Raw genomic sequence first — 23255 nt, 5'->3', positions numbered from 1 at the left:
ACCTCGCTTTTCTCATCTACCGAACCGGGGCGAGGGCAGCTCAGCCCTCTGACAGTGACATCACCTGCCATCTCTCCTCTGGGAATGTGGGCAGTAGCCCCTGCCCGGCTGTTCTGAGGACCGGATGATTGCTGTTGGCGTGTGCTTCCCTCAGGAGCCTGGCCCGTTCACCTCACATGGATTAGCAATTTCCATTCATTTTGGTTCAATTCAAAGTCTGGCTTCCAATGACAGCCAAGTCCACGGCTTAATCCTTCATTAGCTCTTGAATTAAAAACAACAAACGAACAAACAAACAAAAAACCCTGAAGGACATTATTGAGATAATTGGGGAAATTTGAATGTGGACCAAATGACAGATAACACCGTGTTGAAATTAAATTGAGTAAGATGATGGTATTGTGGTTTTACAGGCATTGTCCTTAACCTTAGGAGACACTTGATGAAGAGTGTAGGGCTGGAGTTTAATGATGGCTGCAAAGTGCTTTCAGATGGGTCAGTAAAAAAAGAGAAAGAGGAGGCCAATGGGAGAGCATCACACTTGCTGGATCCAGGTGAGCAAATGTGGGCATTCATCGTAGTATTCCTTCTACTTATCTGAAAGTTTAAAACAGTTTTTTTTTTTCCAAACTGAAATGCTATCAATTTTCTAAGAAAGAGGGTCTTGCTTTCTTGTTGCATTAGGAGAAGTGTTGGGAACTTTCTCCCTCTTCTCTCTCTTCCTCCGCATCGCTCCAAGGGTCCCCGACTAAGGTGTGCTGTTGTGTGTCAAACAGATGCTTTGGGCCAGCCAGGGAGCCTCACCACTCTTCTTAATGCTGTTCCTAGGGAGAAGTGCTACTAGCACACGTTCAGGACCCCTGTCCCCATCCTTGCTGGGCTGGTACATCCTGGACATTAGTCCCGAATCATGTCAGTTTGGCCATTGCAGCCACACCCCCAAGCAGAGGCCCTTTGACCAGAACAATAAATAACTCCACCTAATTTGGACTTCACCAAACCAACTTCATTTAGTCTAGAGTCATGCTTCTCAATATATGGGACAACGGTCACACACAACCTTTAAAAGAATGGCATAGCCATAGGACATGACAAAAACTGATTAGATCCCACATGCTGTGGAGCAACTAAGCCTGTGCGCCACAACTCCTGAGCCTGAGCTCTAGAGCCCACGAGCCACAACTACTGAGCCCACGTGCCACAACAACTGAAGCCCGTGCGCCTAAGAGCCTGTGCTCTGCAACAAGAGAAGCCATCGCAACGAAGAGTAGCCCCTGCTCAACGCAACTTAGAGAAAGCCCGTGCACAGCAACGAAGACCCAATGCAGCCAAAAAAACCAAAACAAAACAAAACAAAACTGGTTAGAACCAGCTAGATCCAAGATGGCGGCAGATTTGACTTCCAGTGGGCCTTGAGCCTCGTTATACACTCATTGTAACACATTAGCATCTGCTAAGTGACACACCCACTAGCACCATGACAGTTCCAAGGCCAACCGTCAAAGATCAAAAGTGGGCAATGGGGGCTTCCCTGGTGGCGCAATGGTTGAGAATCTGCCTGCCAATGCAGGGGACACGGGTTCGAGCCCTGGTCTGGGAAGATCCCACATGCCACGGAGCAACTGGGCCCGTGAGCCACAATTACTGAGCCTGCGCGTCTGGAGCCTGTGCTCCGCAACAAGAGAGGCCGCGATGGTGAGAGGCCCGCGCACCGCGATGAAGAGTGGTCCCCACTTGCCGCAACTAGAGAAGGCCCTCGCACAGAAACGAAGACTCAACACAGTCATAAATAAATAAATAAATAAATAAAAGAACGTGAATTTCTTAAAAAAAAAAAAAAAAAAGTGGGCAATGGCCCATCCTGGAAATCTCCACCCTTTCCCCAAAATAATTGGAATAATCCTCCCACTCATTAGCCTATGAAATTACCCAGCCCATAAAAACTAACCACGCCATATTTCAGAGCCTCTCGCCTTCTGAGATGGCCCACGCTCTGTCTGTGGAGAGTGTTTCTCTCTTAATAAGTCCACTTCTTACCTATCACTTTGTCTCACTGAATTCTTTCTGTGAGGAGACATCAAGAACCTGAGCTTCATCAAGTCCTGAAACCAGGTGTGTGATCTCAATTTAAAGACTGTGGGTTCAAGTCCCAATCTGGGCTTAGGCACTTGGCTTCAAGTCCCTATCTGAGGCGCATGGTTTCACTTTGAGACTCTGAAAACGACAAAATTCCCCTAAAACACACACACATTTTAGATGTCATGTCAAGGAGCTGACAAGCTGTGATGGCCACCAAGCTCTGATGTCCATCCACTGGCCCTAGAATTAAAATGTGAATGGGCTAGACAGAAGCAGGAAACAACCTAAATGTCCATCAACCGGCAAATGGAGAGACAAAATGTGACATATCCTTATAATGGAATACTATTCAGCAATAAAAATGAGGTAGCTACAGATACATGCTATGACATGGATGAACCTCAAAAATATGCTCAGGAAAAGAACCCGGACACAAGAGACCACATATTGTATGGTCTATTTATATGAAATGTCCAGAAAAGGCAAAGCTACAGACAGAAAGAAGAGTAGTGGTTTCCTGGGGCAAGGATAGGAACTAACATTCAATGTGCACAAGGGTTCATATTGGGATGATGAAATGTTTGAAAACTGATTTATGGTGATGGTTGCATAACTTGGTAAATTTACTAAAAAACACTCAGTTGCACACATGAAAAGTGTGAACAATCCGGTATGCAAATATGCCTCAATAATGTTGTTTTTGAATGTCACTGGGCTGGAACATACTGACCAATGGTTTTGGGGTTTCAGACACACAGGGCCCCATCATTCTTACTTGCGTGATCTTATCCCTGCCTTCATCTCCTTTGCCCTCTAGTCCTCACCACATATTTTTCTGCCCCAACTGGGCTGTACATCCTCAGGGGAGGGAGGGGCAGTGTGTGTCTTGCTCACACTGCATCCCAGGGCCTGCTCTAGGAAGCTGCTCTCTAAATATTTGTCTAATGAGTGAAAGAAGGAAGGGATGGTGTCATCCTCTCCTTGGGAAAGTGGCAGGGTTCCTAGAAGCTCCTTTTTTTTTTTTTTTAATTTTTAGTTTCTTTTTTAAACAATTCAGTCTTGTTTCTTCTTCTTCTTCTTCTTCTTTTTTTAATTTTCAGTTTTTGGCCACGCCATGCAACATGTGGGACCTTAGTTCCCTGACCAGGGATCAAACCCGCGCCCCCTGCATTGGAAGCAAGGAGTCTTAACCACTGGACCTCCAGGGAAGTCCCTCTAGCTGCTCCTTTTATATGGTCATCAAATATCTCACCACTATCCTTTCCCATGGCTGGGTACGTGGGAATATCTTTACCCCTCAGGAGAGCATTAAATTCTGTTCATCATGCTGCGGTTTGAAACGTTGTCCTTGTTCCCTGGAATTGCTTACTTTAGAGTGATTTGGGCATTAGGGTCTAATGCTTCTACCATTTACCAAAGGCTTACTATGTGCTGGGGGCTTCACGTGTGTAATCGCATCCAACCCTTGCAATAACACCTGTGGGCCAGGTGTTATTATTTCCCCTAGTTTGCAGATCAGAAAACTGAGGCCCAGAAAGGTTAAGGCAGTCACCCAAGGTTACACAGCTGGTCAGAAGCAGTGTCAGGAAGTGAACTCAGGGCCTTCAAAGTCCAGGCACTTGAAACTAAACATACCTCTGGGTCGTTCAATGGAATGGTATCAGTCAGACGCGGGGGTGGGAACTGGAGTTTCCCTGAACCCCTTGTTGACATCTGTTTTAAGGCCTAAGAACTGCATCTTGGGTAACTTTAAGGACTAGAAAATAGATACTTTATCAACCCCAGTGAATGGTTTGCTACTTCAAATTGGGGTCCTTTTGTTACCTGGACGCTGTTTTTTTTTACCTCTACCTGTCTCTCATGTCCTCAAATAAATTCTCTGCCTCTGCTTCTCTCGCAAAATTTCTTCCTTGTTTCAAGTTGCTCGGGTGAGCCTGTTTCTCCATTTCTAATCCTGCGTGCTCGCCCCATCTAGTGGTAAGACTTGGGAATTACACTATCCTCCCTCTGAGAAGCCGCAGGGCGAGGCAAGGTTTGAGGGAATGAATGCCTTGAGCCCTTCTGTCCAGGACAAAAATAGCAACAGTCTTCAGGTTACCAGAAGCCAGGTTCTCCAGATGCGTTCTAGCTACCTCTCTGGAGGCCACCTTAACTCTTTTATTTAATTATAAACTATTTAATCAAAAGAAACAGTATAACACCCCAGATTTAATAGATGTTACATTTTGCTGTATTTCCTTCAGCTCTCTTTAATAAAAGTATCTTTAATAAAAGTAGAGCTCTAATCCCATCCCTTTGGCCTTCCTCCCCAAAAGTCATCTCCATGCCAAAACTGAAGTGTATCAATTCCTTGTTATGTTTTGTTTTTATTTTAACTACACATGTTATTTATCCGCATACGATGTGCATTTAAAAAATATATTTATTTATTTATTTTGGCTGCTCCAGGTCTTAGTTGTGGCACACGGGATCTTTGTTGTGGCATGCATGTGGGATCTAGTTCCCCGACCAGGGATCGAACCTGGGCCCCCTGCATTGGGAGCAACGAGTCTTACCCACTGGACCACTAGGGAAGTCCCACAATGTGCATTTTAAATATGTGAATAGAAGGAATTCCCTGGCAGTTCAGTGGTTAGGACTCCGTGCTTCCATTGCCAGGGCTCAGGTTCAGGGAACCAAGATCCTGCAAGCCGTGTGGCATGGCCAAAAAAACAAAACAAAACAAAAAATATGTAAACACATAAATGGTATACTGTACATCTCCTTTGGCTACTTTTTCTTTTTCACTCAACTCTGGTTCGTGAGACTTATTGACATTGATACACATAGTTCTAGTGTATCCATTTTTATCTTCTGCATAATATTCCATTCTAGGACTAAACAATGGTTTGTTTATCCATTCCTCTGGTGATGGAAAATTAGCTTTGATTCCAATTTTTAATACTACAAATAGCACCTCAGCAAACATCCTTGAATGTGTCTCCTTGTGTACATGGGTCCCTCTAGGAGTGGGCTTTGCCATGAATGGGTTACAGGTGGGCAGACGGAAAGAGCCAGAGGCAGCCAGGGCCCTGGGCTCAGTCACCTTGTCCAGTAGCCCGTCCACTAACACCAGTGCACTGTACCCATACTTTCATTTTCTTCATGCATCATAATGTGATAAAGGCTTGAAGATGGAATTTCTGGGTCACAGGGCATGTACACCTTCAACTTTGCCAGGTATTGCCAAATTGGTCTTGTCTTCAATGTCACTTTAAGGGACATCAGGGGGCTCTTGTTCCCCCAAAAGATCTGGGTGACTGCCATTTCCTGGGTATGTAGCTTAGGACTGGAGCACGTGCAACCATCTGTTTACGTCACAGATATTTATTGACATCTGCTGTGCCATGAGTAATAACATCCCTGTCTCTGACCCAGGAAGCTCATGTCTTTGATAGCCTCTGTGAAACTGGCAGGCTAACTTGTGAGCTTGCAAGCAGGGCAAAACCTGAGACACTTCACCATTCTTCACGAGACAATCCCCTTTCCCACCATGCACAAAGCACTATCACAAGCCTGAAGGGCTCAAAGAGAAGGGTCCCCTTGGCCTGTTTTGAAGGGTATGATGGTTAATTTTATCCACCAGCTTGACTGGGTCATGGGGTGCCCATATATTTGATTAAATGTTATATCTGGGTGTGTCTGCGAGGGCGTTTCTGGATGAGATCAACATTTTTTTTTTACTTTTTAAAATTTAGCCACACCGTGAAGCTTGAGGGGTCTTAGTCCCATGACCAGGGATCAAACTTGGGCCCCGGCAGTGAAAGCGCTGAGTCCTAACCACTGGACCGCCAGGGAATTCCCAAGATCAACATTTAAATTGGTAAACTGAGTAAAGCAGATTGCCCTTCCCAATATGGGTGGGTCTCATGCAATCCACTGAAGGTCTGAATAGAATAAAAGGCTGAGTAGGAAAGAAATCTCTCTCTGCCTCACTGATTTCAAGGTGTGACATTGGACTTCTCCTGCCCTAGAACTCAGACTCAGACTGGAGCTATACCTTTAGTTCTTCTGGCTTTAGATGTCTCAGCCTCCATAATCATGTGAGCCAATTCCTTACAATAAATCTCTCTCTCTCTCTCTCTCTCTCTCTCTATATATATATATATATATCCATACATATATTATACATCCTATTGGTCCATTTCTCCGGAGAACCCTGAGTACTACAAGGGGCTCACAGTTAAGAAAGGAACTTCGCAACACACCCTGTTTTTTTTTTTCTTAATAGCATTTATTACCATCTGGTGATCACAGCAGTGTTTTTGGTTTTTTGTGGTTTTTTTGGCTGTGTTGGGTCTTCGTTGCTGCACGCGGACTTTCTCTAGTTGCAGTGAGCAGGGCTACTCTTTGTTGCGGCACGCGGGCTTCTCATTGTGGTGGCTTTTCTTGTTGCAGAGTACAGGTTCTAGGCTTGCGGGCTTCAGTAGTTGTGGCATGCGGGCTCAGTAGTTGTGGCACATGGGCTCAGTAGTTGTGGCGCACAGGCTTAGTTGCTCCGCGGCATGTGGGATCTTCCCAGACCAGGGCTCAAACCCATGTCCCCTGCGTTGGCAGGCGGATTCTTAACCACTGCGCCACCAGGGAAGCCCTGTACACTTTAAATGTGTGCATTCTGCTGCATGTCAAACTTACCTCAGTAAAGCTGTTTGAAGGCATATGTAATATTCTATAGCCATTAGGATTTCATAGCAATAAAGTGTGTATCCCTGTATGAACGATAACAAGAAGAACACCAAATACCATGTGCCCCGGCAGAGCCCCTCTGTATAAAATAGACACTGATAAGACTTAGATGAGAACAGGTCTTCAGGCTGACAGTTGGCTTTTTATTTCTATTTATTTATTTATTTATTTTTGGCTGTGTTGGGTCTTCGTTGCTGTGCACGGGCTTTCTCTAGTTGCAGCGAGCGGGGGCTACTCTTTGTCGTGGTGTGCAGGTTTGTCATTGCAGTGGCTTCTCTTGTTGTGGAGCACAGGCTCTAGGCGCACGGGCTTCAGTAGTTGCAGCACACGGGCTCAGCAGTTGTGGTGCACAGGCTTAGTTGCTCCACGGCATGTGGGATCTTCCCCAGACCAGGGACTGAACCCGTGTCCCCTGCATTGGCAGGTGGATTCTTAACCACTGTGCCACCAGGGAAGTCCGACAGTTGGTTTTTTATATAATCTAGGGGTTTGAACTTCTGTTGTCGTTTTTTTCTGGAGGTCACAGAGGTAGTGAGAGCAGGATTTGAACCCATGTCTCTGAGTCCTCAGACCAGCAGCTCACCAGTACCCTCTAGTGCTTCCCTCGGTGCGAGTAGGTCTCTCCAGCCTTGAGCAGTTTCCCACTCTACCAGCGTGGTCACGCCTCTCCTTACAGTCAACTCCAAAACTTCCCTGGAAACAGGTGTGGACCAGAGGGCGCTGTCTCTGGTCCTGAAAATCTCTGCCCACCTCGAACCAAAGGGCAGAGCCCTATCTGCAGCTCCCTTCCAAGACTTTCCTGGTTGCTCTTTCAAGTTATGACGGCCTTAAGGAGTCAAGTTGGTGGTTTTGAATGTTTTTTTATTAACAATTTAAACACTGTAGGTGATGTTCCAAGAGAGAAATGATAGAAAGAGTAAAGGGGAAGGGGATAATGTAGGGACAAGAGGATGGGTGGGAGGTGAGGTGACCAGCCTTCCAGGGGCAGTGATGCGAGATGGCAGCTACCATGGGCTTGGACAATTTTTGAAAAAAAATGTGGGCATAAATACCCAGAAGCACTCCCTTTTGTAAGATTTATAACAAAAATTAATATGGATGGAGTTAATAGTTCTAATGGAGTGGTCACCCCGGAGCCAAAACAGTGTTAGCAAAATGGCAGAATTCATGTAGCACCAAACTTGTCCAAAGAGAGCTTCAGCTCCTGATGTTGTCTAAAGAAAATATGAAACTCCCTCAGCTGCCTGAAGGACAGTATTTCAGCAATTAATAAAAAAGATAAACCACAGGCTCTCCACCACCTGCCTCCCAATCCGACTTCTTCATTTTCCACAGCAGCAAATTTTCTAGGTACGTCTTGCAGACCTCAGAGTACTGGAAGTTCCCATTCAAAGGCAATTTCTCTTAAGATATTCTAAATGAACTAGTTTTTATCTTAAGATGCTCACTGATACTGGAAATAGATAAGTTGTTTTACACTCTTTAAAACTTTCTTAAAAGAGGGGGAATGGGGCACAATACAGTGTCAGGATCATTATGTAGTTGGGGGGCACTTGCGGGGGCCCATTTATATCCATTCCTGGGGCTCAGATATGTTTGGGTTGTCCACAGAGCTCTTTGTGAGGGGTTTTGAGGCCCTCAACTCTTGTGGTCATCTTCCCACCCTCCATAAATTCCAGTGGCCAACTTCAAGATAAGTGACCAAATGACAAATCAGGAAATAGTCACATTTTCAAGGAAAAAAAATGTCATTTGAGTATGTACAATAGTGCAAACTGGGCGGGTTACCCGGGCACAACACCCTTGCCCATGGCTGGTTGATACAAGGTCAAGGTACCCGAGCCAGGTTGGGCCCATCAGCTTCTCTCTCCGTGAGGGCAGTGCCGGAGCAACAGGGCCCCAGAGCTCCTGCCACTGAGGCCTCCACACCCCACCTCTGGGATCCTCTCTCCCAAGTCGGGGTCGCTCAGCGCTTTTTACATTTCCACGGGCCACCCTGGGTTCTTCTAAGAAGCCCTGGAGAAGCCCAAGCCAGTCAGTGTCGGTCTATTGTTTGGAAGCAAAGAACCTCAACTGATAAAACAGTTGGTAACAGAGAGGGGGAGACAGGCCGCAGAAGCTCAGGGAAGTGCAGGGATTTGGACTTGATTACTGAACCCACATGGAGGACGCTGCAGGAGGCACCTCCTTCCCCGATCTCCATCTTCCAGGAGAGGGGAGCCCCAGAGCCCGCAGTGACAACACAGAGAAGCAAGTGTCACCCAGGCTCCCCTCGGGACCACATGCCCACCGAGGGGAAGAGCTCCAGGACTCTGAGAAGCTGAGGCCAAGACCCCCTCCGCCACCAGCCCCAGGATAGGGCTGAGTCCTAAAAAAACTGGAAAGTCGAAAGCAGTTGCAAATGTCAACATCTTGCCTCAGAGACTCCCAGGCCTTTCTGTGAAGAATCGTCTGGAAAAATCTCCTACAGCATCCAAAGGGCCAGGACCTCTGGAGAGTTAAGTTCAGACATGGATTCTATGGACGCTAAACCCCATCGTGGTTTGATTCCATTTTTCCCGGTCTTTGCTAGAGAAAAAGTGGGATGAGGACAGTTGCACAGAGGGCACTGGGGGCATCCGGAGGACTTGGCAGCGCTGGAACTCCAGACCCTCAGAAATGGCTCCACAGCTGTGCCTGCCCCACAGAGCAAAGTTCTGCATCCCCGCGCCCCGCCCCCCCCAGCCTGAGGCTCCTCCCCATCCTCCCTTCAGCCTCAGCACAGCCCTGCTGGATCTCAGTAGGAAAGAGGAGTCACCTCCAGAAGGAACTGTGGGAATCCGCTATTTTAGATAATCAGGCAATCTAGGGGGATGTGAGAGCTATAGATTTTGAAGGTTATCTGACCAAGGAGGGCAGGCAGAACTGGGGACGGTGGGGACACACTGGAGACTCTGCATTGGGGGGCCAGCTCGGGACACCTGTCGGCCGGGGGTCAGGCAGCTTTGTGGGCTGATTAATGCAAACCTGGACCGAACACAGGCCCTGTCACATGACATCAAAGGGCATAAGTAGGGTAGGAGCCCCAGACTGCAGGATGCATACCCTGGGTACCACAGACTTTGCAAGGAGTGCTAAGCATGAATCATGGAAAGGGAATCAATTTCTAGGTCCTCAACTTCCACTGCACTCTCTCCTAAAATTGATCTGCCTCCGTTTCTCAACCTGCCCTTCTCTCACTGTACAGAAGGAAGAGCCAGCTTTCGGCCACCCCATCTCTGATACCAGACAAGAAACTGAAGCTGCAGGTATCAACGAAGCCTCCTTCAACCAAGGACCCCGCTGCTGACGTACTGATTACTTATCAAAAAATTTAAAACATTCATCTTCATGCTGTGTTGGCAATTGTGGCTTAATGATTATTACAAGGATGACTCAAGCAAGAAGAAAAATTTCAATATTCAGAGGGTTAGAATCAGAGGAACTTAAATTTTTTTTTTTTTTTAAATTTTTAGTTGCGTTGGGTCTTTGTTGCTGCGCACAGACTTTCTCTAGTTGTGGCGAGTGGGGGCTACTCTTCATTGCGGTGCACGGGCTTCTCATTGCGGTGGCTTCTCTTGTTGCGGAGCACGGGCTCTAGGTGCGCGGGTTTCAGTAGTTGCAGCACGCAGGCTCAGTAGATGTGGCATGCGGGCCCTAGAGCGCACGGGCTTCAGTAGTTGTGGCTCGCAGTCTTAGTTGCTCTGCGGCATGTGGGATCTTCCCAGACTAGGGGTCGAACCCGTGTCCCCTGCATTGGCAGGCGGATTCTTAACCACTGCGCCACCAGCGAAGTCCCGGAACTTAAAATTTTTAAAAAGGTTTTAGTTGTGGTAAAGTACACATAAAACTTGCCATCTTAACCGTTTTTAAGTGTATAGTTCAGTAGTGTTAAGTGCATTCACATCGTTGTACCTCCAACATCCAAAACTCTTTTCAGCTTGCAAAATTGAAACTCTACACACAATAAACATTAACTCCCCATGGCCCCTCCCCCAGCCCCTGGCAACCAGCATTCTGCTGCCCGTTTCTGTGAATTCAACTACTCTAGGGACCTCATATGAGTGGACTCATACAGTATTTGTCTTTTGTGACTGGCTTATGTCACTTAGCATAATGTTCAGAGAAACCCTCATACACTTTAAAATTTCAGTGTGTATTTCTACTTTTGTTGCAGACACATATGATAGGAAATCAGTAAAAGAGTGTTTTAACACTTAATATTTATTTTCATGGATGTAGAATAATTTGCCCATTTCACATCCACTGTGTTCAACCATTTGAGCATTTCTGCCCATCAAGTGCAGTTTATACGCTTTCACAAACCAATTTCAGTTTAGAGGAAGTAAAGTTTACGTGATTATGGTTTTTACAGTATCACCGAAGGTCAGATAGTAGCACATACAAAACCGCCTTTTTTTAACAAAAGAAACCTTTTATTTGAGAATGGTTTTAGATTTATAGAAAATTTGCAAAGATAGTACAGACAGTTTCCACATAGCCCACACCCAATTTTTCATGTTATTAACGTCTTAGTGTAAAGGGCTCCACCCTCACACCTCATCACCTCCCAAAGGCCCCACCTCCTAATACCATCACATCAGGAGTTAGGCTTCAGCATATGAATTTGGGGGGTGAGAACATACAGTCCATAGCGGCATCCCTGGCCCCCAGATCAAAGCCCACCCTCCTGGAGATGTTCTATACTTGAACATTAAATGCATATTTATGGAGTGCCTGCTGTGTATGTGGCACAGTTCTAGGAATTAGAGATACTGAACACAGCAGACAAGGCCCCAGTCCTCCTGAAGCTCTCAGGCTGGCAGAAGAGATGGACAATAGACAGGGAAACAAACAGGGTGACAACAGAGTAGGTGACCAGGTGGGAGGAAGAAGGGCTACTTTATATAGGTTGGGTGGGCTTCAAGCTGAGGTCTGAACATTCTTAGCAAGAGTTCAGGCAGAGATGGAAGCAATCTAAATGTCCATTGACAGATGAATGGATAAAGAAGATGTGGTATATATATACAATGGAATACTACTCAGCCATAAAAAAGAATGGAATAATGCCATTTGCAGCAACGTGGTTGGACCTAGAGATGATCATACTAAGTGAAGTAAGTCAAACAGAGAAAGACAAATGCCATATGATATCACGTATGTGTGGAATCTAAAAAAAATGTTACAAAATGAACTTATTTACAAAACAGAAATAGACTCACAGACATAGAAAACAAACTTATGGTTACCAAAGGGGAAAGAAGGGGGAGAGAGGGGTACATTAGGAGTTTGGGATTGACATATACACACTACTATATATAAAATAAACAACAAGGACCTACTGTATAGCACAGGAAACTGTATTCAATATCTTGTAATACCCTATAATGGAAAAGAATATGAAAAATTATATCTATATCTATATCTGAATCACTTTGCTGTACACCTAAAAACTAATGCAACATTGTAAATCAACTATACTTCAAGTAAAAAAAAAAAGAGTCGAGGCAGGAGAATAGAATGGGAAAAGGTCTAAGAGGAAGGCAGGAGCAGAGCACATAGGGCTTTGTGGTCAGAGTGAAAAGGGTAGATATTTTCCTAAGGGCTTTAGGAGCCATTGACAGGTTCAAAGCAAGACCAACATGATCCAGTCTGCTGTGAAAAGACCACCTGTCTCTGTTGTGGGGAGAACGGATCAGGGAGGACCAGGGTGGATGCAGGGGACTCCCTGGGGACTGCTGTGGTCATCCATGTGACAGGTGATGGTGGCTTGGATTAGGGGGTGGCCAAGGAGATGGAGACAGCTGAAGAGTTCTTGAGTGTGTTTTGGAGATGGGGCCGGCAACCTGTTGATGGGTCAGAAGTGGAGGCTGAGGGAAAAAAGAATACAGGACAAGCCCTAGGTTTGGGGCTAAGCAGCTGGTGGAGGATGGCTCCACTGCCTGAGATAGGGACCTTGGGGGAGGAACACATTTGGAGAAAACAATCCAGACTTCTGCTTTGACCGTGTAGGTGCTGAGACGTCTGGTCAACAGCCAAGTGGAGATGTCCAATGTGCAGCCAGATGCAGGGGCTGGAGAGAGAAAGTCGTCAGGGGCCCTCTCACTCAGGGAGAGAGGACAGAGAGAGAGGCGGTCTAGAACGGAGACTTGGGGTCGTTCAGGATTGTGGAGGGGGTGACAGGGAAGACGTGGCAACCAAAGAGGCTAACACTGGAGAGGAAGGAGGCCATCTAGCCAGGGGACTGAGCTCCAGGTCAATACACAAGTCCTTCCCCGGCAGCTGAGAATCCAGAAGGGAGGTGTCAACTACTTACAGTAAATTCAGAGTGTGGACACGAAGGCTGAAGAATAAATGCTTACTGGCCAGGCGCTGCTTTGGGGTGAGGGGGCTCACACTTTTTTTTTTTTTTTGCTCACACATCCCTTCGCACGTTTTTAGATTAACATAGAAACTTTTCGTTATAAGTTTAAGTGGTTGCAAAAGACGCAATTTCCTGTCTATTGTAAGCATGGACATTTTACGGTAACATTGTTACTTTGTTCTTCTAGGTCTGCTCAATGGAATCTGAACGCCATAGCAGCCTTACCTGCCATCATCCATTTATAAAATGCATGCACAAGTCAGATGTTTACAATCAGTTTTCGGTACTTGAACTCACACTTCCCCCATCAAATGTCATCCTAATGAAGTGTACTTTCTGCCTAGAAGTCGTTTATCAATCATTCTACCTTATTTCTCTGCAACAAAGATATGTATATACTACAAATTAAAACTTCATATAAAAGTTTTTCTGGCGACCACAACGCTCTAAGTGTTAAAATATTTCTTTTGGATTGCTGTGTATTAGTACACGGTCAATCAAACCAACATAAATGGGATACAATTTTTTTCATAAATAATTATTAAACCAAGAATTAAGATTTTATGGAAAATCTATCTATTAATGAGATGCATGGGGTTCTCTCTCTTTTCTTTTTCCATTTACTTCGTGTATCCACTGGGGAAAATTACTGAGTGATTTTTCTTCTTTCCAGGGGGCCAGAGGTAAGAAAGGGGAGGTGAGAAAGGAACCTGCAGGAAGCTGGGCCACTGGGGTCTTGCTCAGGGAGGAAAGAGGAAAGAAGCTGCGTTTCCACTGTATAGCACAGGGAACCATATTCAATATCTGGTAATGACCTATAATGAAACAAATCTGAAAAACTGAATCACTTTGCTGTACACCTGAAACTAACACAACCTTGTAAGTCAACTATACTTTAATTAAAAAAAAAAAAAGAAAGAAAGAAAGAAAAAGGGAAGTACCAGGAGAGACTGTTTAGACCACTAGTGTTTGAAAGGAAACGTTTGTGTCTTTAAGGATTGTATATGGTGCTGGAAGGAATCAATGGCGTTTGGAGCTGGAATTACAAAAGCTCAGTAACTGGTATTTATGACTCTAAAGATAACACAAAATACAATGTCCTGCAAGAAACGAGAAGGTTGGCACTGAACAATGGAAGTTCATCAGAGTCCTCATCACCCCCCCACGCCCGCCCTCCTCCTGTTCCTTCCCCGTCGGGCCCCTCACCTCCCCAGCCGCAGCGGCTCCTCCCCACCCCCTCCTCACCCCCGCGATTCTCAGATTCCTTTCCCTCCCTCCTGCTGCCCCTGCTCCAGTTCAGGCCACGGTCTTCTCTCCTGGAATACTGCCCCAGCCTTGGACCCAGTCTCCCTGCCATAGTGTTGGCCTCTCCAACCCCAATACAGGGCCAGAGTGGTCTGAACAATCACGTGCCCAAAGCCCTCCTGGGGCTCCCTTCTGGCCCCAGGATAAAGCATGGCGCAAAAGGCCTTGATGATTTGGCCCCTGGCTGCCATTCCAGTCTCTCCTGTCTTCACAGTCCAGCTGCCTGAGCACCTGGGGCTCCCTGTGTGCCCAGCTCCCACTTACCACCAGCCACAGGGCGTACTACCCCCCGCCTGGAGCGTTCACGCAGACCACCTTCACCTCTCCCCTCTTCACTTGCCCCAGTCCCCTTGGGTAATTTTTACCCATTCTTCAGGTCAAAACTGAGACATGGAGGAGGAGAGCCTTCCCCGACCTGCCCATTGGGTGAGGTGCCTCCTCTGTGCATCTCACATCACAGCACTGACCGTGCTGGTCGTAAACTGTCCGTTTGCCCATTTGTCTCCCTCACTAGACTGACAGCTCTGTGAGGGCAGAGACTGTGCCTGTCCTATGCCCTGCTTTATTTATTTATTTATTTATTAAAAAAATGTTTTTGGCTGTGCTGTGGCATGCAGGATCTTAGTTCCCTGACCAGGGACGGAACCCATGCTCTCTGCAGTGCAAGCGAGGAGTCCTAACCACTGGACCGCCAGGGAATTCCCCTGTGCCCTGCTTTATCCCCAGCATACGGCACTGGATCTGACACAGCCAGCGTTTGTTAAATATTTGTTGATACACTGGCTGATGAGTGAACTCAACCAACTTTGGCAAAGCCTGGGCCAGCGTTACCTGAACAAACCCAGCAGCCATCGTGATCTTTGATCTGACCATGTCGTTCCCTGTGTGAAACCTTCTGTGGCTCCCTATTGCCCCCCAAACAGAGGCCTTCCCCTTCCAGTCTCTGCCTAGCTCTCCATCCTCATTCTCACCAGCCTCCACCATGTGAAATACTTGCAGCTCCCCAAACTGCACAGCCTGCATATTCTGTTCTCTGCCTAGGACATCCTACTCCTCAATGTTTGCTTGGCTACCTCCTTTAATTCTCAGTTTAGACTGAGAGCGTTCCCTGCTCCATGGCCTCGGTGCTTCTCTGACCGCTCACTATTGGCCCTTGCCCACTGACTGCCTCCCCCAGAGCCTAGAAGCTCGAGGCGGGGGCGGGCAACCCCATCTCCTTCCCTGCTGTCTCCCAGCATCCAGCAAGGGGCCTGCCTTGTAGCATGCTCAATGAAAGAATGCGCTTCTGGGTTTGACTGTGCACACCAGGGCACGTCTGCCTTGGTGTAGCCCCAGTGCTCAGCCTGGGGCCAGGCACCCAGAGCACTCCGCAACTGTTTCAGGAAGGCAGGCAGGGTGGGGAGACTTGAGAAACGCTCACGATAACTCCAGGGGAAGTGAAGGGAGGGATGACAAAGCAAAGTGTGAAGGATCTGAGAAGCTCTTAAGAAAAAGAAACCGTAAAAATCTAGCCGTGCGTTTCACCTGCAGCTGAGAGAGTCACTACCCCTTTCCGTGGCTCTCACAAAGACGGTGGCGCAGAGCCACGCCCCTCGCCCACAAGGCCTTCCCACGGGGCGGGGGCCCTGCGGGGCGGAGGTGACGCACGGACCGGAAGTCCGTCCCCACGCTCGGCCGCCCGGGCGGCCCTAGCAGCGGCTGTGGCTGCCTGCGAGCTGGGCGATGCATCCGTCTGGGCTGCTCTGGGTCGCGGCGGCGCTGCGGCTGCTGCTGGCGGCCCACGTGGCGGCGGCGTTCGAGCCTATCAGCTTGGGCATCGCCATCGGGGCCGCGTCGGCCCTCACCGGCTACCTGTCGTACACGGACCTGTACTGCCGCTTCGCCGAGTGCTGCCGAGAAGAGCAGCCGCTCAACGCGTCGGGTACGGCGGGTCTGCCCCGGAGGGGCTCGAGGGGCGCGGGGGACAGCCCCCGCGGGCGTCAGCGCCCGGCACCCCGCGCTTACCCTGAGGTGGGGTGGGAAGGAGGAGGGGTGGCGCCTCGGCCCGGACTCCAGCCTCGGAAGCCGTGTCTTCGGAGACAGATTCTCCGGATCGTGGGGCTCTGCCCAAGTTCCTTTCTAAAAGTTTGGATTCTTTGGGATGACAGTAAGAAGAAACTGAAAGCAGCAGCCCTTCGGCGCCATGTCACCCCTGTTAAGTAGTTTTCAGATGTGCAGCGTCTGCCCAGAAAGCCCACATTTGGCCCTCGGTTTTCTTACAAGCCGGAAGGGTGGGCTGGGGAAATAGCAAGCAGCTCAGTCAAGAGAGGGCCAATCCTTGGATGAACGAACACGTTTAGCTTCCTTCTCTAGTCCATTTCCTTGGAAGTGGCGTCGTGTGACTGCAGCCCGTGTGGTTCTGCCTCAGCGCTAACCCTGGGGTTTGGCAGAGACCCTGCTGGACCACTTGCTAACCTGTGCCTCTCACTTTGGCCAGCTGGGGAGAGTGCTGCTTTTCTGGTGCACGTTTAATGTGTATTTTTCTCTCTGTTCCTGGGCTGGCTCCTGCAGCCCTCAAGCTGAATTTGGAGGAGAAGCTCTTTGGGCAGCATCTGGCCACAGAGGTGATTCTCAAGGCGCTGACCGGCTTCAGGAACAACAAAAATCCCAAGAAACCACTGACTCTTTCCTTACACGGCTGGGCTGGCACGGGCAAGAATTTTGTCAGCCAAATTGCGGCTGAAAATCTTCACCCAAAAGGTCTCAAGAGCGACTTTGTCCACCTGTTTGTGTCGACCCTGCACTTCCCTCACGAGCAGCACATAAAACTGTACCAGGCAAGGAATTCTGTTATCCCGTCCCCTGGCCTCTCAGACCCATCCGGGCGACCCGCTCCCTGACTCCGGCCTCTGCTTCTTTCCTTTGCACTCCAGTAGCCCCAGGCCCCTGCACACTTCCCCCACCCTGGTAACCCTTTGCCATTTGCAGAGCCCTCCTGCAACTTTTTTTTCTCGCTATTGCTATGTTAAGTCGTCCTGTAGGGCTCGCATTTAAATGGACATGCTTGTGAAAGTTAGTGTTCCTGCTGTTAGGTGGGGACTGAAATGTGGAATAGAAACTGAACAAGGAAGTGAAAGTGGATATTTGCCCCATAAACTGTAAGACAGGGAAGACTACCAAAAAGAGAGAATGATTTTCTTATTTACCAAATTCTGTCATAAATCCCTAGAAATACAGGAACAAACGCTTTTCGTGAAATGTCCATCTAGGTCAGCACCTTTGTTCACTGCACCAGTAAAAGGCACTGGTCTTGGGATGCTATGCCGGTCTTAGTCTAGTTTCTTATTCCTCAGTATGCCTGGTAAAATTAACGTGAGATGCCCAGCCACGGGGAGATGAAAATTACGGGTTGGTTAACAGTGAAATGATCAATATTCATGTATCTTAGACCCTGATACCTTTAAAAAGTCACATTTGGCACGTCATTTGAGTTAGGAAAACACTTATTTGCATTTTAGCACCTATCTCTCTGCCAGTTTCCACTTCTTATAGATGAAGTTTTGGAAAAGCTCTCAGCCAGTGAGTGGAGGTTAGGGTGCGATTTTTCTTTGTTAAACCCCAGAGAGCTCTGATTTTTCACCTTCCCCAGCATGAGGAACAGTGGAGCGCTTCTGCTCCCCTGGGCATATCTTCTGAGTCCCTGCATCCTATTTCTTCTTTTATGGTTGGTCTAGGACCAGTTACAGAGGTGGATTCGGGGTAACGTGAGTGCATGTGCGAGCTCCGTGTTCATATTTGACGAGATGGATAAATTGCACCCGGGGGTCATTGATGCAATCAAGCCGTTCCTAGATTACTACGAGCAGATTGACGGCGTGTCTTACCGGAAGGCCATCTTCATCTTTCTCAGGTCAGTGGGAGGTGTTTCTCCGAGGGCACACAGCCCTTCATTCTGCCAGGGCTAGAAGAAGGCACTGGCAACCTCAGCAGGTCCCAGGGACAAAAGTGCCAGCCTGGCAAAAGTGACTTGCGGACTTCTTTTACTTTGGGGTTGCTAGTGTCAGCATGGCACAGAGCAGGGGCAGGAGGAAACGAATGAAGGAAATAGTTGCTGATAACAGGTAATTTCATTACTTGCACATGTTGTCTCTGAGGGTTATAAAAAGTTGTAGCGGGCTTCCCTGGTGGCGCAGTGGTTAAGAATCCGCCTGCCAATGCAGGAGACACGGGTTCGAGCCCTGGTCCGGGAATACCCCACATGCCGCGGAGCAACTAAGCCCGTGCGCCACAACTACTGAGCCTGTGCCCTAGAGCCCACGAACCACAACTACTGAAGCCCGCGAGCCACAACTACTGAAGCCCACACGCCTAGAGCCCGTGCTCCACAACAAGAGAAGCCATGGCAATGAGAAGCCCACGCACAGCAACGAAGACCCAACACAGCCAAAAATGAATGTATATTAAAAAAAAAAAAAAAAGTTGTAGCATTACACACCAAGTTCTGAAAAAGATTTTCAGTTCCTGAGGGCAGGTGCTATTTTTTCTTGTCTAGTAGCAAAAAAAAAAACTTAGTAAATATTCCTTGGTTAAGAATAAACCTTAGAGAAATATCACAATCTGATTCCATATTAGAAAACTCATAGTGTTTCCTGATAGCATGTGACATTTGTAAGAAGTCATTACAACCCTTTAATACATATAGGCTGGCTTATATATTTGACTTTGAAACAAGCTGTATAAGGACCTCCCTGGCGGTCCAGTGGTTAAGACTTCGCCTTCCAATGCAGGGGTGTGTGGGTTCGATCCCTGGTCGCAGAGCTAAGATCCCACATGCCTCACGGCCAAAAAACCAAAACATAAGAAAACAGAAGCAGTATTGTAACAAATTCAATAAAGACTTTAAAAATGGTCCACATCAAAAAAAAAAAAAAAAAAAAAAAAGCTGCATAGAAACTCAAAAAAAAGAATAAACTTAGAGCAGGTACGTTTCCTGATTAGAGAGAGAAGTCTTTATTTTTAATTAATTTTTATTGGAGTATAGTTGATTTACAGTGTTGTGTTAGTTTCTGCTGTACAGCAAAGTGAACCAGTTTTACGTATACGTATATCCACTCTTTTTTAGATTCTTTTCCCATATAGGTCATTACAGAGTATTGAGTATAGTTCCTGTGCTATACAGTAGGTTCTTATTAGTTATCTATTTTATGTATAGTAGTGTGTATATGTCTTAGACAGAGAAGTCTTAATGTGTGATTTTAATTCTCGTTTCTTTGGCAAACTCAGCAATGCAGGCGGGGACCTCATAACTAAGACGGCCCTTGACTTTTGGCGGGCAGGGAGAAAGAGGGAAGACATCCAGCTGAAGGACCTGGAGCCGGTGCTGTCTGTTGGAGTCTTCAATAACAAACACAGTGAGTGCCCCTGGTGAGGAGCCCTTCACCCTGCCCGCAGTCACCCTGTCTCTAAGCCTTTCACGAAACCACAGAATCTGCTCGCCTCCGTGCCTTGGTTGAAGTAGGGACTTTTTCGGAGGGCATTCTATTCTAGAAGCTAGTTAGCAGGGGTAGCCAACCGATCCTTACATCAGGCTTGACAAAAAGAGAATCTTGAGGGCTACAGACGTGAAGAATGTGCTGGGCCCTGTCAGAGCAGCGAGCTTGGCCGGGTGACAGGGACAGTTACAGGCGAGAAACCCAGCTGTGCCTTGTTTCCCAGGTGGCCTGTGGCACAGCGGACTGATAGACAGAAACCTCATCGACTACTTCATCCCCTTCCTGCCCCTGGAGTACAGCCACGTGAAGATGTGCGTGCGGGCAGAGATGAAGGCCCGCGGTTCTGCCATCGACGAAGATGTCGTCACCAGAGTGGCAGAGGAAATGACGTTTTTCCCTAAAGACGAGAAAATCTACTCAGACAAGGGCTGCAAGACTGTGCAGTCACGGCTGGATTTTCACTGAACTCTTACCCAGGTGGGGTGAGACGCGGCTGGGAGCCCAGGGAACTCGGGGCCTGGCCTTTCCAAGCACTTTTGAAGACCTCTTCAGGGTTTGCACATTTGCACCCGTGGACTTGCGGGATATGGAAGGTTCTAAGGGTTGATTTTTGAAATGATACTCATCTGTTAGGGCTGCTTGTCGTTTTGCAACAGGACAGCAAGCCAGCTGTTCACTGTGGTTGAAGATGAACTTGTGAAGTCCCTCCCCTCCCCTGCCACTACCACTTAACTGACCTTGACAGAAGTGCCTTGAAAACAGCTGTGTGAGTGAGACCAAGGACTCTTTCTGACCCAACGGTACCCACACCTCAGAAGCTGAACTGAAGGAGTCCGAGGGCCCCGCTGCAATCCGGGGAGCACTGGATTTTCACCTGCCAGAAACATTCTTCCGCTCTAGTTCTTTTTCTTTACAGAGCGCGTTCACTGACTTGAAGTATTTTCAAGTAAAATCGGCGGCACCTTCAGGCACAGTGTCGTGTGGGATGACCTGGGCCCACAGGCTGAGCACGCAGCTGGGGGAACCGCCTGTGTGTGGCATGGGGGCTCCACGCCGGGGCCCTGCAGCCAGGCAGGACGGGCAGGAACTCTCCGTCTGTCCGTGGCTTTGCTGCTGCTGACAGCCCTGGTCATGGAATTCCTTCTCCCAATTCTCACTTGGTACTGATCGCAGCCTTCCTTGTATCACTTCTACTCCTTAACTTCAGCCACGGCTAGATGTCCCCCCAGCCATATCATCCCTAGAGTCGGATCAGAACGCGACTGTTGGCTTTGAGTTTGAGTCCTTGGTTCCCACGGTGAAATGTTTGTCTGTTACAGTTTACACGTGGGTCAATCTCTCACTTCACTGCACAGAACCATTTGAAATCCGTAGGACAGAGTCATTCTCCACGGATGACGTGTGCCGACTGAACGGTCAGCTTGCAGGTTCTCGTTGCCGAAGTGGAAGTATCGGACACTAGAAGTGCTCGAGTCTTCAAGGATATGTATATTTTTTATAATGTTCTTACTTCTGAATCTTAGATAATAGAAATATGGGACATTGCTCATTTTAAAACATGGGAAGGAATAAATTCCTTTATTCCTTTATCAGATACTCTTAAGGTTGTGGCTGATCCTGGGTGTCATCTGAGAATGACACCCTGTATGGCAGCGTCAGGCTGGGCTGCCCTGGCCACTGGGAAATACGACTTCCATTCCAGCCAGTGTGAATCGTTCTATCTTGTAGTTGCAATGCAACTGCAGACATGTAATGAGAACATGCAGCTTTTTTCTATATAAGACGTGGCAGAATGAATGTTCCTCCCATGTGGCAGTGCCTTATAGAGGATCACACTGAGTCTTTAAAAAATGCCAAGGTGAGGCTTAAAATTTTTAGCACATGTTCTCAAGTTGGAGCTAAGTTATGTTTCTTTTGTCACCTTTTGGGTGTCTGGTCGGGAGGAGATAAGATTTTTTGTTATGATGCAATAAACTCAACACGTGTTGGCTACCTTTGGACTGCTGTTACTGATTTGTAACTTGAAAAGGCCACAGTTGCTCATGGCCCAGTCTCCCCACCCCATGTAAGATGTAGACAAATTGACCTACTGAATGTCAAATAATAAAGCCTAAATTTTATCATGTGAGATGCCACTTGCAGATTTTCTTTCTGGTTTGTTTATTTGGTAGCTCTGAAAAGTCTGAGCTTAGAATAAAGGCTCTTTGATAACTCAGGTGGCTTTAGGCTCACCGTACCCTGGACACGCTGGTTGGCATTCTTTACCTCATAAAGAATCAGTATTTTTCTTAGGGACTTCCCTGGTGGTCCATTGGTGGAGAATCTACCTTCTAGTGCAGGGGACGTGGGTTCGATCCTTAGTTGGGGAACTAAGATCCCACATGCCGTGGGACAACTAAGCCCGCATGCCGCAATCAGAGAGAAGCCCGCACACTGGAACTAAAGACCCGACGCAGCCAAAAATTAAAAAAAAAAAAAAAAAAAAGTATTAGACCTTAAAAAAAAAATTTACCTTAAAGGCTGTTATCCCCAAACAAACACAAAGTTAAATTGGATTAGAGATGGGTTCTACTCCATCGAATTTTCATGGATGAAAGTATCATCAGAAAGAGCTGGTCGTCTTCCTAACAAATATATTCTCCTAAAATTAACGTAGGAAGGAAACTGAGGCGCTAAAACGTGACTCACGGCTGCCATTCTGAACCTGAGCAAGGCCGAGCTCAGACCAGGACACCTACTTGCCTGGTCTTGCCTGCCCTGAAGTGGTAAATAATGAAATCCTTGTTATGTTAACCAGATTTCAGTTTAATCCATTAACCTGGGCTCTTATCTTTGACAGTGATTTGTTAACACCAACTCTTCCCAGGACTGAGGATGGAGCCCTTTCTAGAAAGCTGAGACCCTCTTCGCCATCACGTCACCCACTCCTGTAATTTCCCGGTTGGAGGTGTTCATCCCATGAGGCTGCCCTTCTCCGTCTGGGTCTCAGGCTAATGTCGCTTCTACTTCACCCCACGCTGCCCCATCTCAAAGACTGAACTTTCCAAGGGGAGTCAGGGGACCCCTGTGTTCCCTAATTAGGGACTCCCAGGTGCTGGAGCTGCCATTTTCAGATGAACGGTTAGCCCTAATCCTTTACTCCTGGGGCCGTGACGACAGGCCAGCTTCAGGTCAACATCAAGCACTTTCCTACGTCCAGTGCTGCCTTAGGGGGCCTGGGCGGGTGGGTAGCCATGAGGCAGAGGGGTCCAACCCGTCTTCTGTGCCTGCTAGAAACTGCCCCTGCAAGCACT

The 23255-nt window shown here is 47.5% G+C and overlaps 1 protein-coding gene across 2 annotated transcripts; it reads left to right on the top strand.

Annotated features, from left to right (window-relative positions):
• Positions 1 to 16147: 16147 nt before the first annotated feature.
• TOR1B (torsin family 1 member B) lies at positions 16148 to 22090 on the top strand. 2 transcript variants are annotated; one of them, XM_068552788.1, is made up of 5 exons: positions 16148 to 16412; positions 17042 to 17307; positions 18205 to 18380; positions 19754 to 19894; positions 20186 to 22090. In XM_068552788.1, the coding sequence occupies exons 1-5, from the start codon at positions 16214 to 16216 to the stop codon at positions 20361 to 20363; spliced, it is 960 nt and encodes a 319-aa protein (XP_068408889.1). In that variant the 5' UTR covers positions 16148 to 16213; the 3' UTR covers positions 20364 to 22090. The 2 variants fall into 2 exon arrangements, with proteins under 2 accessions (XP_068408889.1, XP_068408888.1); XM_068552787.1 differs by having other exon boundaries at positions 16150 to 16412; positions 19754 to 19881.
• Positions 22091 to 23255: the final 1165 nt, after the last annotated feature.

The sequence above is a fragment of the Eschrichtius robustus genome, chromosome 10 (genome assembly GCF_028021215.1).
Source record: "Eschrichtius robustus isolate mEscRob2 chromosome 10, mEscRob2.pri, whole genome shotgun sequence".
NCBI classification, from domain to species: Eukaryota; Metazoa; Chordata; class Mammalia; order Artiodactyla; family Eschrichtiidae; genus Eschrichtius; species Eschrichtius robustus.
The sequence above is the reverse complement of the archived record's forward strand: the minus strand, read 5'-3'. Positions and strand labels throughout refer to the sequence as shown.